A 16,821-nucleotide genomic window follows, 5' to 3' on the forward strand; every position below is an offset into this window, starting at 1 on the left:
TGTCCTTACATTAGTGATAAAACAAGATCAGACAAATGGATAAAGCAGGGCTTTTTTGGTAGAAAAAGTCCAGCAAAAAACTTATTTGCATATTAGGTCACACACCCTGATGTCACCATTGTTTTGCACAGAAGAAGAAGAAGATGATATTGGATTTCTATCCCGCCCTCCACTCCTAAGAGTCTCAGAGCGGCTCACAATCTCCTTTACCTTCCTCCCCCACAACAGGCACCCTGTGAGGTGGGTGGGGCTGGAGAGGGCTCCCACAGCAGCTGCGCTTTCAAGGACAACCTCTGCCAGAGCTATGGCTGACCCAAGGCCATGCTAGCAGGTGCAAGTGGAGGAGTGGGGAATCAAACCCGGTTCTCCCAGATAAGAGTCCACACACTTAACCACTACACCAAACTGGCTCTTTTGTAGAAAAGGCCCAGAAGGAACTCACTTGCACATTAGGCCATACCCCCTGTCGCCAAGCCAGCCGGAACTGTGTTCCTGCTCAAAAAAAGCCGTGGTGTAAAGATAGATAGATCTAGCAGTGGCTTTTTGCTAAACAGAACCTCCAGGTGCAGAGGCAGTATGCCAATCAGCTCTACTCTTGAAGAACTGTAAGGAGAAAGAGAGGATGTGAGAAGAGCTAATGACCGCCAGCCTTTATTATCAATTTGCGAAGGTTATCTAGTCCGGCACTGTGGGAAGCAGGATGCCCTACTAGATGGAACTTTGGACTGAGCAGGGCTCCTAGACTCAAAGGAAGGATGTGACTAAGCTGGTGGGTATGCAGGCTAGGGGTGGGGGGCAGAGTTTAATGGACATATGAACAGAGAAAGGATCCCTACTCATCTGTGTGTTGTCTCAACAGCTGAACTCCATGAAGACTTACGGCTGAGAGCAAGGAGTTCATTTGCAATACGTCACCTTCCCATCAATGACCGACATCTTTCTCCCCCCTGCATCTTCCCTCAATGTAATTTCTTTTTACAGGCAAGCCCCATGTTATCTGGGAAAAATGGAAGATGAAGAGGATTACTTTGCATCTGGCACAAGAAAAATGGCATCTCCTCGTTCATCGTGGCTCGTTTGTCTCTTAAGCTGCCAGAAGCTGCTCCTTTAACCATCAGAGTTAACCATCAGACAGGAGGCTCAAATCAAACCCGCTGCCTGATCAGTGGCCAGCTGGGAGAAACCAGCTCATGATTCCCCCCAACCTTGGCAAGGCCTGCCTGAATTCTGCAGAGGGAAATGTGGAAGAAGAGCAAAGTTCATCTTTTTGGCTCGAAAGAGGCAGGTGGTCATTGCAGGATGAGGCTTACTTGAGAAGACGGTGAGGGACGGTGGCTCAGTGGTAGAGCATCTGCTTGGGAAGCAGAAGGTCCCAGGTTCAATCCCTGGCATCTCCAAAAAAGGGTCCAGGCAAATAGGTGTGAAAAACCTCAGCCTGAGACCCTGGAGAGCCGCTGCCAGTCTGAGAAGACAATACTGACTTTGATGGACCGAGGGTCTGATTCAGTAGAAGGCAGCTTCATATGTAGGAGGGACGGTGGCTCAGTGGTAGAGCATCTGCTTGGGAAGCAGAAGGTCCCAGGTTCAATCCCTGGCATCTCCAAAAAGGGTCCAGGCAAGTAGGCATGAAAATCCTCAGCTTGAGACCCTGGAGAGCCGCTGCCAGTCTGAGAAGACAAGACTGACTTTGATGGACCAAGGGTCTGATTCGGTATAAGGCAGCTTCATATGTAGGAGGGACGGTGGCTCAGTGGTAGAGCATCTGCTTGGGAAGCAGAAGGTCCCAGGTTCAATCCCTGGCATCTCCAAAAAAGGGTCCAGGCAAATAGGTGTGAAAAACCTCAGCTTGAGACCCTGGAGAGCCGCTGCCAGTCTGAGTAGACAATACTGACTTGGATGGACCAAGGGTCTGGTTCAGTAGAAGGCAGCTTCATATGTTCATTGGCAATCCTTTCACTCCTTGGAGAGGGATGATGGTTCAGTGGTAGAGCATCTGCTTGGGAAGCAGAAGGCCCCAGGTTCAATCCCCGGCATCTCCAAAAAAGGGTCCAGGCAAATAAGTGTGAAAAACCTCAGCTTGAGACCCTGGAGAGACACAGGGAGGGACGATGGCTCAGTGGTAGAGCATCTGCTTGGGAAGCAGAAGGCCCCAGGTTCAATCCCCGGCATCTCCAAAAAAGGGTCCAGGCAAATAGGTGTGAAAAACCTCAGCTTGAGACCCTGGAGAGCCGCTGCCAGTCTGAGAAGACAAGACTGACTTTGATGGACCGAGGGTCTGATTCGGTATAAGGCAGCTTCGTATGTTCAAGACAGAAGCTGGGAGGGATTGGATGCTTTAGGCACATTCCAAACAGTTCCTGGGATCAGCTGAAAACATGTCTGAAGTTCGTGGCCTTATGAGTAAAATTCCTTCCTCTTCAGGCAACAGGGGAAGGCAAGGCAGCATGGTATATACCATGATCTTGGAAGCTAAGCAGGGACTGTACTTGGATGGGAGACCACCAAGGAAGACTCTGCAGAGGAAGGCAATGGCTAACCACCTCTGCTTCTCATTTGCCTTGAAAGCCCCTTGCTGAGGTTGCCGTAAGTTGGTTGTGACTTTACAGCACATACATACACGCAGGCAACAGGACTAGGATTAGAAAGTCTCCTTTGCCTCCTTTTAATTATTTTTTTCTAGATAACCTCAAAATCTGAGGGTAACCCCTCCCCCCCTTTTGTAAATTACCCAATTCCCGCCACATACTTTTTCTACATTTGTGGATGCCAGAACAGAGGCAAACCACTTCTGATTCTTTTGCAGACAAATTGCTAGTAACAATAATCTGCACATGCAAAATTATTCATGATCAAAGAAGCCTGTCAAAGTTATTTAGGTAGGAAACTGAGTACATGTTTTTTTTTATTTCCAGTTCCTCTATTGCAGTCCACGATATCACCCAGGCAGGGCTTTTTTTGTAGCAGGAACTCCTTTGCATATTAGGCCACACACCCAATGCAGCCAATCCTCCAAGAGCTGACAGGGCTCTTAATACTGGGCCCACTGTAAGCTCCAGGAGGATTGGCTACATCAGAGGGGCGTGGCCTAATATGCAAAGGAGTCCCTGCTACAAAAAAAAGCCCTGCACCCCAGGTATCTGTATGTGTCTCCCAAAGGGCAAATGTCAGTTCTGGGGCAGAGTGTGAGTGTTTTTATGCTGTATCTTTGGTACTATAGCCCTGATCCAACCTTCACCTCCCTCCCTATGGCTAGCCACCTTTCAAAAAACCCAAGGAGACAACCAGTCATGGAGTTTAAGTTTTTAGTTTGGCCCTAAGATAGCCAGGAGCTGGTTCCACAAGACTCCCCACACGTTCAGTGGCTTTTGTTGGGCTAGAAATATTGTTGTCAGCTCCATCTTGGGAAGCTCCTGGAGATTTGCCTGGGGAGGTGAAATGAACTCAGTGGGATGTGATATAGGCTTCCCAATCCCCAGGTCCCAGAGGAGGATCCCCCGGTTTTACAGGCTTCCCCCCTCCCCCAACCAGCTGGCCGGCGGGGGAAGCCCCACCCCCACAGCCATCATGCACCACCATGAACGATTCCCATAGGGAATGATGGGGAATTGAGCCGTGGGTATCAGGGGCTTTGAGGGGGGCTGTTTTTTGAGATAGAGGCACCAAATTTTCAGTATAGCATCTAGTGCCTCTCCCCAAAATACCTCCCCAGTTTCAAAAAGTTTGGACCAGGGGGTCCAATTCTATGAGCCCCAAAAGAAGGTGCCCCTATCCTTCATTATTTCCTATGGAAGGAAGGCATTTAAAAGGTGTGCCGTCCCTTGAAATGTGATGGCCAGAACTCCCTTGCAGTTCAATTGTGCTTGTCACAACCTTGCTCCTGGCTCCACCCCCAATGTCTCCTGGCTCCACCCCCAAAGTCCCCAGATATTTCTTGAATTGGACTTGGCAACCCTAATGTGATACCATACAGTCCATCTGTGGCAGATGCCATTTTCTGTAGGGGAGCTGAACTTTGTAGTCTGTAACTCGAGAACTCCAGGGTCTGCTCGGAAGCTGGCAACCCTAGCTAGAAAATATTCAGTTCAGGAAGCAGAAAAATAACTGACCCGCTAGGTCAGTTGCAAAGTGTACTTAAAGCCAAGCTGCCTCCATAAAGGGGGTGGCAGTGGGAAGGATCCCGTGGCCAAGGCAAAAAAACTTTTTACACATGTGCAAAATCTCTGACAAAAAACTAAAGGAACTGTCTCAAAAAATTTTTTTGTTAGGAAACTCAAAATTTCAAACATCAATTCTTTTTGGCATACATAACTTCCCCTTCCTTCGGCTCTTAGAATCCTTTTCCCCTGCCATGTTTGAAGTTGTCTATGCAATTGGACGCTATAACTTTTGTTCAACAATTTTACCCCTGCAGAAGCAGAGAGAACAAGCCTATGCAGAAAAAGCTACTTGTCTCCTGCAAAATGGAAAGGGAGAGCTTTACAGTTCCAAATCCATCAGGTTTCTCTAAAAACAGTCAAGCTGTTAAAACATCTTTTGCATACTGCTGGGATTACAAATGGAAAAATTTCCAAAAGAAGATAGAACTTTAATATTGTACTTGCTCTCAGCTGCTAGGACATTGTATGTGCAGTTGTGGAAGCAAGAAAAAATACCAGAAAAATGGGATTGGACTATAAAAGTTATGTCATGGAGTGAAATGGACAAATTAACAAGAAAAATAAGAGACTGCGATTTAGAACTTTTTAATCGGGAGTGGAAGAAATTCAGAAGATATGTAGAAAAAGAGTGGAAAATAAAAGGACATTGGACAATTTTTGATGATTAAGACATTTAAGACAAGAATATAACTTTTGAAGGGGGGATCTTTTTCTTTATCAATTTTTGTTTTTTCTTGATAGTTAAAGGTACCTTTAATATCTGGTTTTTTTCAAAAAAAAAAATAACACTGGCGGGGGTCAAGTATTGGGGGGAGGGGTGGGAGAAAAGTAAGATGTGGGGTAGAATGATGTTTTTTTTTTTAATTTTAAGCCTTTTATAAGTTGTAGATATAGTTCTACTACCATATGTTGCTAATAAAATTGTTTATGTACAGAAAAAAAAACATCTTTTGCATACAACTCTTTTATTTTTTGGAAGTGTTTCAGTGCAACTCTCTCCTTTCCAGTATGTAAGATTCCCACCTGGATCAGTGGGAAAGCAGCTTGCCATCTGCTTTTCTCTCTGTTTTGGGCGTTTTGTGCAGTCTCTTTGATCCTTCGACACCTACCATCACAAATACATGGTACGTTCAGTTTCTGCCAGTACTTGGGAACACATTGGGAGAATAAGGCAGAACTGTACTGCAGTAGAATTTTATTGCTCAGCAAAATTCATTTCAGTACCAGAAATTAATCTTTGCTGGACTAGAGGCTGCCATCACCTTTAGAAAGCAGATGACATTTACTCTTAAGGTGGAGACATATTTGGTGGATCATCCCTTTGGAGGCTGGCATAGGAGGCAGGAAACAGCAGCGCTCTCACAAACCACACCCTCCAGTTTTCAAACCTTTTCAGTGAAATTGCATTTGGGGAGCTGTTTTATGTCCTCCAAATCAGACATGGGGCCCTGGGTCACCAGAGGAGGTGAAGTGCCTCATGGCTGGAATATGTGGCAGCATTTCCCTTTGAACCTGGATGCAAATATATATTTTAAGGTGCAAGTCAAAGAGTGTGCGCGCTTAAGGGAAAGGACAGGGCAAGTGGCAACAGCCTTGAATGCTAACAGGGTTTCTTTAGAAGAAGAAGATGAAGAAGATATTGGATTTATATCCCGCCCTCCACTCCGAAGAGTCTCAGAGCGGCTCACAATCTCCTTTCCCTTCCTCCCCCACAACAGACACCCTGTGAGGTAGATGGAGATATTGGATTTATATCCCGCCCTCCACTCCGAAGAGTCTCAGAGCGGCTCACAATCTCCTTTACCTTCCTCCCCCACAACAGACACCCTGTGAGGTGGGTGGGGTTAAGAGAGCTCTTACAGCAGCTGCCCTTTCAAGGACAACCTCTGCCAGGGCTGTGGCTGACCCAAGGCCATTCCAGCAGGTGCAACTGGAGGAGTGGGGAATCAAACCCGGTTCTCCCAGATAAGAGTCCACACACTTAACCACTACACCAAACTGGCTCTCAGTTTTACCCTTTAGATTTTGGAACTTTTAATTATACCCTTGGTGGGAACCCATCTCCCCAGGCAGGAAATCTTGCCATTAACAGATTCACGTCTGGATGATGCAAAGTGAAAGAAAGAGGGGGAGAGAGAATGTATTCTTGCAAGTTTGGGTGAAAGTGAAAGATAGCAAACATTCTCATGTGGGCGTGGGCATTATAATGGATCAGAAAGTTTGGCTGTGTTAATAAAGACCAAGTTTTCTCACCCACAAAAGGTATTCAATTAGCTTAGCACAGCTAGGAAGATTGTGCTATCTTAGCGCCAATTACTGTTGTATACATTTGAGTTTTGCATGGAAGCATTACAGACGGCATCTCTTGCAGCACCTGGTCCCACTATCCACATTTCCCCCCTGCATATCTATGTGCGTGAGTGTGCATATATTTACCACTTTACAAAACATTTCATGGGCCTGAGGTAGTAGGCCTCTAGTCCATAAATGCTGATGCCATAATAAATCCATTGCTTTTTAAGATGCCACAAAACTCCCTGCCCCCGTATAGATGGATACAGGTCTCCATTGTTCATATACAATTTAGCTATGTGAGCCAACCAAATGACTCTACACATTCAACTGGACACAAATCAAGGCAGTAAATCCAAAATGACAGGTCATAATGTGAAAAAGAAAATTAACTAAGCTACTCATGATTTAGGGGAGGGACGGTGGCTCAGTGGTAGAGCATCTGCTTGGGAAGCAGAAAGTCCCAGGTTCAATCCCCGGCATCTCCAAAAAAGGGTCCAGGCAAATAGGTGTGAAAAACCTCCGCTTGAGACCCTGGAGAGCCGCTGCCAGTCTGAGTAGACAATACTGACTTTGATGGACCCAGAGTCTGATTCAGTAGAAGGCAGCTTCATACGTAGGAGGGATGGTGGCTCAGTGGCAGAGCATCTGCTGGGTAAGCAGAAGGTCCCAGGTTCAGTCCCTGGCATCTCCAAAAAAAGGGTCCAGGCAAGTAGGTGTGAAAAACCTCCACTTGAGATCCTGGAGAGCCCTGCCAGTCTGAGAAGACAATACTGACTTTGATGGATCAAGGGTCTGATTCAGTATAAGGCAGCTTCATATGTAGGAGGGACGGTGGCTCAGTGGTAGAGCATCTGCTTGGGAAGCAGAAGGTCCCAGGTTCAATCCCTGGAATCTCCAAAAAAGGGTCCAGGCAAATAGGCATGAAAAACCTCAGCTTGAGACCCTGGAGAGCCGCTGCCAGTCTGAGAAGACAAGACTGACTTGGATGGACCGAGGGTCTGATTCAGTATAAGGCAGCTTCATATGTTCATATGATTTGGTACCCTTTGATTGCACTCCAAAGCCTGTTGCCTCACCCTGTCTTACAAGAGGGCCAGGTCAAAGACAATCTTCCTGCTATGGGAGAGGAGGGGGCTTTGATTTTGCTTCTCTCAGTGGACATCTTGGGGCAGTAACGAATGCACTGCTGCTCTGTACAGAGTAGAGTAGTGATACTCACTCAGTGACCCATGGATATCTGCATTCACAATTGGCATCAACCAAATAAGCCACATCTATTTTATCCCTGGAGTGAGGCCCGCAGCTCAGGAAGGAGAACAGCTTACCTGGTCCTCTAGTGGTCAAGGTAGAAACCACCCTGCCTGAAACACAGTTTGTTTGTCACTGGCACCTCTTGCTTTCAGTGTAAGAACATAAGGTCAGAAGAGCCCTACTGGATCAAATCAGTAGGCTAACCAGTCCAGCATGCTGTCTCACACAGTAGCTGACCAGTTACTTTGGAAGGCCAACAACAGACCATAAAGGCCGAAGCCTTCTCTCGATATTGCCTTCTGGTAATGGCATTCAGAGGTTTATTGTCTCTGGAAGAAGAAGTTCCTTTTAGCGACCATGGCTTGCATCCACTGAAGAAGCCATCTTCCATGAATCTGTTTAACTTCCCCCCTTTTAAACCATCTATGCCTGCAGCCATTACTACATCCTCTGGCAGAGAATTCCTCATTTTATTCACTTGTTAAGTAACAAAGTATTTACAAATATATCGCACTGGCTCTCAGTGAAGTGCCAACAGACCCAAACATCCATGACTAGCGCCCTGGATCAACTGAGAGTATTATGTGGAGAGCATAGCAGAATTGTCTGTGATGTGCAGGGCGTGGTTCATTAGTGAACAAATAGGGAAGGGATTAGCTGAGGATAGAATGTTGAAAGCACACCACACTACAACACCCTGGCTTCTACCAAAGCGCTTGAGTCAATCAGAGAGAATACACTTCAGCCTTCTAGCTACAACTCTGAGTATATGATTCTTCCCCCTAATACATGCAGATTCTTAAGTCCCCTCCATACAGAATTGTGGCGATTATTTACCCCCCCAAGTTACACAAGAGGGCACTGCCCTTCCCCCAAGGATGGTGGAGGACACCCTTTGGAGTGCAGAAAACTGAGGTCGAGGGGCCTTGTTACGCTGTATTAATGCTCATGATGGTTCTTCACTTTTTGGAAATATAGCTAGAACAGCCGTTGCTAAAAGTGACAGTTACCCCACTGCAGTGTTTAATGTAACCCTGCGGGGCTTATGAAAGTTCCTCTTTCCAGCATCAAGAAATTAACAAGTTCTGAATGCAAGGCCAAGATCACAGCAAACATATTTCACAGCAAGGGACCAATGTACCAAACTGAAAAGCTATCTAGGAGAAATTGTCCATGGGAGAAAATATCTATACAAAATGATGAGCCAGGCGAGGTAATTATGTGAGACTTAATTAACAGCCGTCATCAGCAATTCAATATTCATAAAAAAAAAAAGTTAGTTTTCAGCTTGTTGAGTCAGGAGGGAACGTTTTGAAGGGCTTGGTTGGCAGGGCTCTCTGGAGAGATTGGCTTTGTTATGCAGAAATACACCCTGTGTGCGAAATGTGCTGGAACAAACCTCTTCGCCAGTTAAGTAGAACGCAGCCAGCAACCCTCCGATGTAGCGGATGTTCACTTCGAACAAAGAAGCTTCACCATTCTGCAGAGAACAAAAATGGATTTGGTTCCAGACTGTGCACTGAATAAAAAGGTAAGAACATGCTACAGGAGAGTGGTACTCAGGATTTTTTTCCACACTTACACAATTGTAAAGTAGAACTGCATTATATGGAGGAGGCATACCTGCTACCAAAAACCAGAAGCCTTGTTTTTCCTCTTGCCCTCTCCTCAAATAAAACCTAGGAATGATACTGCAGAGTTGATAATTTCTTCCATCCCCCTATACAGCTGTCTCCACCTTGCAGGAATGGAATAACTTCCAAATGATGATGTTACATCATACATTTGAAAGGAAACCAGGAGAGAAGGAGATGGGGTGTTCTGCTTGCAGAGGCAGACAGCATCTTCTGTCTTGCCCTGTTTTGTTTTTAGAGTTGGTGTGCTGTAGTCCATGCCATCCGTGGTATGTATTATCTGTTCAATGTATGTATTATTTGGCTCTGATTACATTGCTTTCAACTTTTTAAATTCCATTTTCTGTTCTGCTTGATGTACCATATCTAACACTTATTTTGCATTGTTTTTAACTCGTAATCTTAGTTCTACTGAATTGTTTATGGTATGTCTTTGGCTATTGGTCTGCATTACTTTACACTATGTAATCTCACTGTGTCTCAATGAGAAAGATGAGCTATAAATAAAGTAAATAAATAATTCACACAGAGCACCAGTAAGAGGGGTGGTATCTTCTCCAGATACTCATCAATAGATACAGCTGGATGTCATCAACATATGGATGATAACCTAGCCCAAAACTCTGTGTCCTTTGGGCAAGGGGGCACATCTAGATCTTAAATAGCATTGGGGATTGCCCCCTGTGGGACACCATACTCTAGTGGGTGTTGAGAGGAGACTGCCCCCCCTCAGTGCCACCCTTTGTCCCCGAAAAATGAAACCAGCCTTTCCAAGGCAGTACCAGTGGCTGCAAGAGTTGCCCTCAGATTTATGTGAATTGGAACCTGTGTGTGTACATTCCTAACTATTTATACTTCATTTATACTCCTAACTTTCTCCCAAGATGGCTTACCCAAGAAGGGACCCAAGATGGCTTACATAATTCTCCTCTCCTCCAATTTATCCCCTGTGAGGTAGATTAGGCTGAGAGTCTGTGATGGGCCCAAGGCCACAAAGTAAGATTCCATGGCAGACCAGGTAAAGCAGCGATTCAAACCTGAGTCTCCCAGATCCTAGTCAAACACTCTAACCACTACACTATGCAGGCTCTCCAGTAGATACCATTCATTGAAAAGGGGTGGATGTCTCCGCAGAGGCAGGAATCTCTCAGGTACAGATCTGCGCACACAAACTTTCATTCCCATTCAGCATTCCTTCCTGAAGAGGGGAAAAGATGCATCCTCCCAATTTGCTCCCGTGCTTACAATCTCCACCTCACGGCCAAGTATGAACTGAAATGACTTTCACAACTGCTACTTATTATTTATGTAGCATTTTTTAAATGAGAGAACCTTTGTCTAATTTTCTTGTGCAACAGACCTATGAAAAGATATTTTTTTTGCCTGTTTTCAAAGCTGGAGAGCTGAGGCTGGCTATAGCTGGTCAAAGGCCACCTGATGAAAACACGGATGCGAAGGGGCAGGGAAGAGAAGAAGAGAGATAGAACACGCAACTGCCAAGCCTCTCAGCAATGTCCTAAGCCCATCCCGCCATGTTTTATAAGGGGTAAATTACTAGCAGCCATTTTAACCAAGCTCACACTGGGAAACAGCAAGGTGGTTTCAAACAGATGCATTTAGGAGAGCCAGAGACAGCGAGGGAGGCCCTCAGTGGGTTTTTCTAGGGGCATTCGCTAATGTGGAAGACTGAGTCTCTCAGATAGCCGTTTACCTGGAGCGAGTTATGCTCTGTAATAATCCAGCTTTGGATCAGTGAAATGTCAAAGCAATTGCAGTCAAATTGTGCCTTTCAAAAACGTGCTCTTGAAGTCCAATCTTGCATGCCAATTCGGTTTGGCTTTCTGAACAAATATCAGCTCCTCTTCATGTGCGCACATGCATACGCAACCCCCACCCCCCAAGGCAGAACAGCTACTTCACTGATAAGGAAGAGGCATCCTAAGAAAAGGCAGCAGGAGACACTACCATAAAGCAGCTAGTGGGAAAAGACGGGCAGCTCTCCTCCTATTACATGCACTGCAAAGGCCTCAAGAAGAACTCGCTCAAATTTGCGGAGTAGGGTTTATGTACAGAATTACTTTAGGAAAACCATAATATTTAGCATTTATATAACATTTCCCTATATTTGTGACACATCTCATACATCATTATGCTGATATCCTTACAACAACCCTGCAAAGTTGCTTAGCGTTATTACTGTATGTTGCAGATAGGGGCTGAGGCCAGGAGACAGAACAGTTTACCTAAGGCTACCTAATGAGTTCATGACAGCCAAAATCAAGCGAGGCCCTTCAGAACTCAGTCCCTCAGTCATTACATAACCTTAGGCATGGCACTGCCTTCATCTGGAGAGCTGTCTGACCTCTGCTTGGTCTTCTTGTCAGAAAGTTAGAAAAAATTATCATTAATCACTTGTACTTCTCTCCTTGACACTGCATCCCCACATCATTTTTCTGTTCCTCTGCTGGAAACTGGCAGCAGTTCTTCAGGGACAGAACACCCGCACAGAGCCTCTGCCCGCAATGACCCTGCTGCTTCCCTTTGAGCCAGATACAAAAATACAAAATATTGTGCAAAAACAAACACTCTTGGCTAATGTATACAAAATTCTATTGACATGAAATGAACAGCCTACAATGGTGGGCATGCATTCATACAGTATAAATAGAAAACAAACGAAAGTCTCAAAACAATATTCCAGGGAGGACCCCACACAGTCTCTGAGTTTTCCAAACTGAGTACTAAGACTCAATAATAAAGTTCCACAAGAGTCCCTCTGTTGCTTGTTGGCTTCTGAAGGAAAAATTCTTGCCTTCACGCAAACCCTGGCTTTGATTGTATTCCGCTGCTACTGCAGCTTCCTCATAAGTCAACTGTAAACAACAAAGGTGACCGATAAAAACCACCCTAAACCAAAGCAATCTTAACAAAAACATACAGAAAAAGTTGATAAAACAACCTGAAACTTCCAGCCAAGTTCTCTCTCAAACGCCCATTTTGGTAAGCCGCAAATTAAGATACCAAAATGGGCGTTTGAGAGAGAACTTGGCTGGAAGTTTCAGTTGACTTATGAGGAAGCTGCAGGAGCAGCGGAACACAATCAAAGCCGGGGTTTGCGTGAAGGCAAGAATTTTTCCTTCAGAAGCCAACAAGCAACGGAGGGACTCCTGTGGAACTTTATTATTGAGTCTCAGTACTCAGTTTGGAAAACTCAGAGACTGTGTGGGGTCCTCCCTGGAATATTGTTTTGAGACTTTCGTTTGTTTTCTATTTATACTGTATGAATGCATGCCCACTGTTGTAGGCTGTTCATTTCATGTCAATAGAATTTTGTATACATTAGCCAAGAGTGTTTGTTTTTGCACAATATTTTGTATTTTTGTATTTTACATATTGTGCTGCCACTGTTCTTTTGCATTCCCTTTAAGCCAGGGCAAAAGAAGTGGAGCCTTGTGCATTCTGCTCAGAGAGTGCCCAAGGTTGAGTGGAAGCTCCCTCCCCCCCCCCCCCCAAAAAAAAGTGAGGGCATGTTGTGGTCCTCTAGGGGGGGAGGCAGTATGGAAGCAGCCAGAGCTGAGAATGACACATCATCGTCCATAATTAATGACCACCAGCAGGTTTCAAAACACTGCCCAAATCTCTAAGCAGAGACAATAGTGAGATGTGCATTCCCGCTCACAGGCCTATGTCCTCCTACCATTTAGCATTTGTTCATTTCCAGTCTTCTCTGCCCTCTATTTCCTTTTTAAACTTCATTTGGCAAGTGCAAAGGTTCCCCTGACTCTAGTCACTCCTTTTTATTTTATACCAGATTTTAGACCATACTATCAATCTGTGGGCAGGATGGGCTCCGTGTAAGAACATTTATTTTGCATGCAGAGGGTCCCAGTTTGAATCCTTGGCATCTCCAGTTAAAAGGATCAGGTAATAGCAAGTGATGTGAAAGAGCTCTACTGGATACCTTAAGAGAGCTGCTGACTGTCCAGAGTAGATGAATGTAACTAACTGACCCTAAATGGTACAGTATTTACCTGCTTAGGCCCAATCTGCAATGCTCAAAGCTTCAATGGAGTGCTCAGATAATTAGAAAAGAGTCAGCACCACAGTAGTCCACCCCCCTGAATAAATGGGAAATGTGGGGGTGGGGAAAATGTGATGCAACAGGGGAGGGAGAGGGAGGAGAGAGCGAGAGAGATCGAAATGATGCAGGGATAATCAGCAGTACCTGGGAAAGGAAAATTGCATCAGCCTACTTGAACACCTCAATCCCAAAAAGCAGCCAAGTCCATCAGACACACAGCCAGTCAATTTCTTAATTCAAACCTCTTGGCACCAGACTATTCAACACGAAGATCCAAAAGGACTCCATTTTCTTCAAAAGTTGAATTTGTTGTGAAAAGTGCACCTGTAGTTTTTCTATGACCCAGAACTTAAGGTCCTTACCTGTATGTCCCAAGGACACGAAGTGCTTCACCAGCAGAGCTGGAAATCTTTGCTGTCCTGTGTAGCTTCCGTGTTCAGATAGTCTCACTTTAACTGACTGCGTTGTTAACAAATTGCATGGCCTTTATGGCCTGGGACCTACCTACCTTAGGGACCATCTCTCCCCACACGTTCCCCAGAGAGTGCTGAGATCGGGGTCTCAGAACCTCCTTACAATCCCTGGGCCAAAGGAGGCCCGTCTGAAAGCGACCAGAGACAGGGCCTTTTCGATTGCAGCCCCCTGTTGGTGGAACCAGCTCCCGGAGGAGGTGAGGGCCCTGCGGAACCTTGAACAGTTCCGCAGGGCCTGTAAAACAGCCCTCTTCCGGTTGGCATATAATTAATTGATACCGGGATGCCTGAAAAATTAAACTTGAACATCAGAATATCGAACACTGGAATACTTGAAGGACTGAGTCAACGAAAAGGTAGCATAGTGCATATTGATGTGAGTTTTATGTATTTTATATATTTTTATGTATTTTATATATTTTATTGTATAATTATTAATGTATTTTAAACTGATTTTGTTAGCTTTTGGAATTGTAAGCCGCCCTGAGCCCGCCTTGGTGGGGTAGGGCGGGATATAAATCGAATAAATAAATAAATAAATAAAAATGGGCCCTATATGCAATAAATGACCCTTCTAGAGCACAGGTGGCCAAACTTGCTTAATGTAAGAATCTCATCGAATAAATGTCAGATGTTTGTCTATTAAACTCTCAAAACTTTCTTTGCACAGAAAGATAAAATACTTATGTATGCACTTTTCAACATGATCATGCTAGAAGGAGATTTTTTTTTTTAAAAAAGCTGGGAATAAAAAAAGCTTTTCCCTAGTTTAGGGAATTATTTTTTAGCACCAGTGGGAGAAGGAAACACACATGTATCATATAAATCACTGACTTCTATTTGCATAATTATACAGCTCTCTTTGCCTTGACACTAAAGTTAGTAAATACAGCTCCTACAAGATACGAAACTACAGGGGAACCCTTTGCCACCTTCTTTAATTCCATCGCTCCTTCCAGTGGCTCCCTCAGCTCTTGCACTTTCTTTCCCTGCTCTAGGTCTCCAGGCAACTTTTGTGGTGGAGGTGAAGAATTTGCAAGCCTATCTCCCCCTCCTTCTCTGCTCTACACATGGTGGAAATAGCTGCCTAGCTTGGGGTCAGCACTCAAGAGGATGACTGAGGTCCTGATGCTAAGCATGCTTACTGGAGAGTAAGCCTGCATTAAGTTCCCCCTCTACCTCTGTGAGCCACACAATGTGTGTGAAAAGCTGCATGTGGCTCCTAAGCTGCAGTTTGGCCACCTCTGCTGTAGAGTTACAGTTGACAAAAGATCTAATATAGTAACTTCTGGTCATTGAAGAATTTTGGAATACATTGGTTTTAAGGCAGATGCCACAAGAAGAACAATTTCCACATGGAAAATAACCTTTTGGACTGTGCCAAACCCCTGCTTGGGTACTATCTGAAGTGCGTTCTTTAAGAATATTCCTGACCAACGTATCTAAGAGTGGATGGATAACCTTGGTAGGCCAAGGGTCTGACTCAGCACAAAGCAGCTTCCTGTATTCATGTCTCTATTTTATGTTTCAGCGGTGTAAATTATCAGTTAGGGGATATGCCCCGTAAGGTAGGGACAGGGCCTGTCCGGTGCAGCCTAAGCCTCTAGCCTACGAAAATGTCCACAGGTGTGCAAAAAAAGAGAGAAGAAGAAGAAGAAGCAGCAGCAGCAGCTAAACCGAGTTGAGACGTTTACACAGCTATTGAGGGTTGAGGTCCCAAGGGATGAAGATAAGAAGATGAAGATATTGGATTTATATCCCGACCTCCACTCCGAAGAGTCTCAGAGCGGCTCACAATCTCCTTTACCTTCCTCCCCCACAACAGACACCTTGTGAGGTAGATGAAGATATTGGATTTATATCCCATCCTCCACTCCAAAGAGTCTCAGAGCGGCTCACAATCTCCTTTACCTTCCTCCCCCACAACAGACATCCTGTGAGGTGGGTGGGGCTGGAGAGGGCCCTCACAGCAGCTGCCCTTTCAAGGACAACCTCTGCCAGAGCTGTGGCTGACCCAAGGCCATGCCAGCAGGTGCAAGTGGAGGAGTGGGGAATCAAACCCGGTTCTCCCAGATAAGAGTCGACACACTTAACCACTACACCAAACTGGCTCTCCTATTGATGGCCTCTCAACCAAGACTGTTAACTGTATATGAAAAAAATGCAAAAGCAAGGAAAAGCCCCAAATGTGAGTCACCATCACTCCTACTGCCTCACCTAAAGAGGGATGTCCACCAAGGATGAATGGTATCAGAATCTAGCCTGGAAAATTCCTTATCATAAGAGATAGGGGGAGCTTGGTCTCTAGGGGTGAGGCTAATAAAGGGAGCCATACCTGGAAACCAATGCCCCTGTCTTCCATTAATCATCTATTGGGATACAACTGCTGCTTAAGCATCGCCAAGGACAAAAGGGGAGGCCCAGAGACTTTGTGGAGCACTTTGTGGTGACAAAAACTTCTCAGACTAGGCACACCTACACTACAAAGTCACAGCAGTTTTATACCAGTTTAATTGTTATAGCTTTATGTAAAGAATCTGTAGAACTCTAATTTTAATAAGGACACTAAGGATTTTCTGGCAAAGTCTCTTTCTCTCCCAAAGCAGTCTTTGGGACTCCCTGGGTAAAGGCAATAGGTATCAAACAACTCTGTACAGCACATATACCTACAGTGGCAAAAAAAAAAATGCAGTGGGAACAAATCTAGAAATCTTTCTCAAGAGTAACTGTGGAGATTAAAGCTTCTCAGCGCATCTGGATACGCCAGATGGAGAGCCAGTCTGGTGTAGTGGTTAAGTGTGCGGACTCTTATCTGGGAGAGCCGGGTTTGATTCCCCACTCCTCCACTTGCACCTGCTGGAATGGCCTTGGGTCAGCCATAGCTCTGGTAGGAGTTGTCCTTGAAAGGGCAGCTGCTGTGAGAGCCCTCT

General features: G+C 45.1%; 1 protein-coding gene across 1 annotated transcript in view; it reads right to left on the reverse strand.

Annotated features, from left to right (window-relative positions):
• Positions 1 to 16,821, reverse strand: part of MAN1C1 (mannosidase alpha class 1C member 1) — a 198,797-nt gene that overhangs the window by 39,555 nt on the left and 142,421 nt on the right. Inside the window, exon 4 of the mRNA XM_060257550.1 lies at positions 9,103 to 9,183. Coding sequence (XP_060113533.1) covers positions 9,103 to 9,183 — 81 coding nt within the window. The remainder of the gene's footprint in view (positions 1 to 9,102; positions 9,184 to 16,821) is intronic.

Source organism: Heteronotia binoei, chromosome 17 (assembly GCF_032191835.1).
Source record: "Heteronotia binoei isolate CCM8104 ecotype False Entrance Well chromosome 17, APGP_CSIRO_Hbin_v1, whole genome shotgun sequence".
Lineage (NCBI taxonomy): Eukaryota > Metazoa > Chordata > Lepidosauria > Squamata > Gekkonidae > Heteronotia > Heteronotia binoei.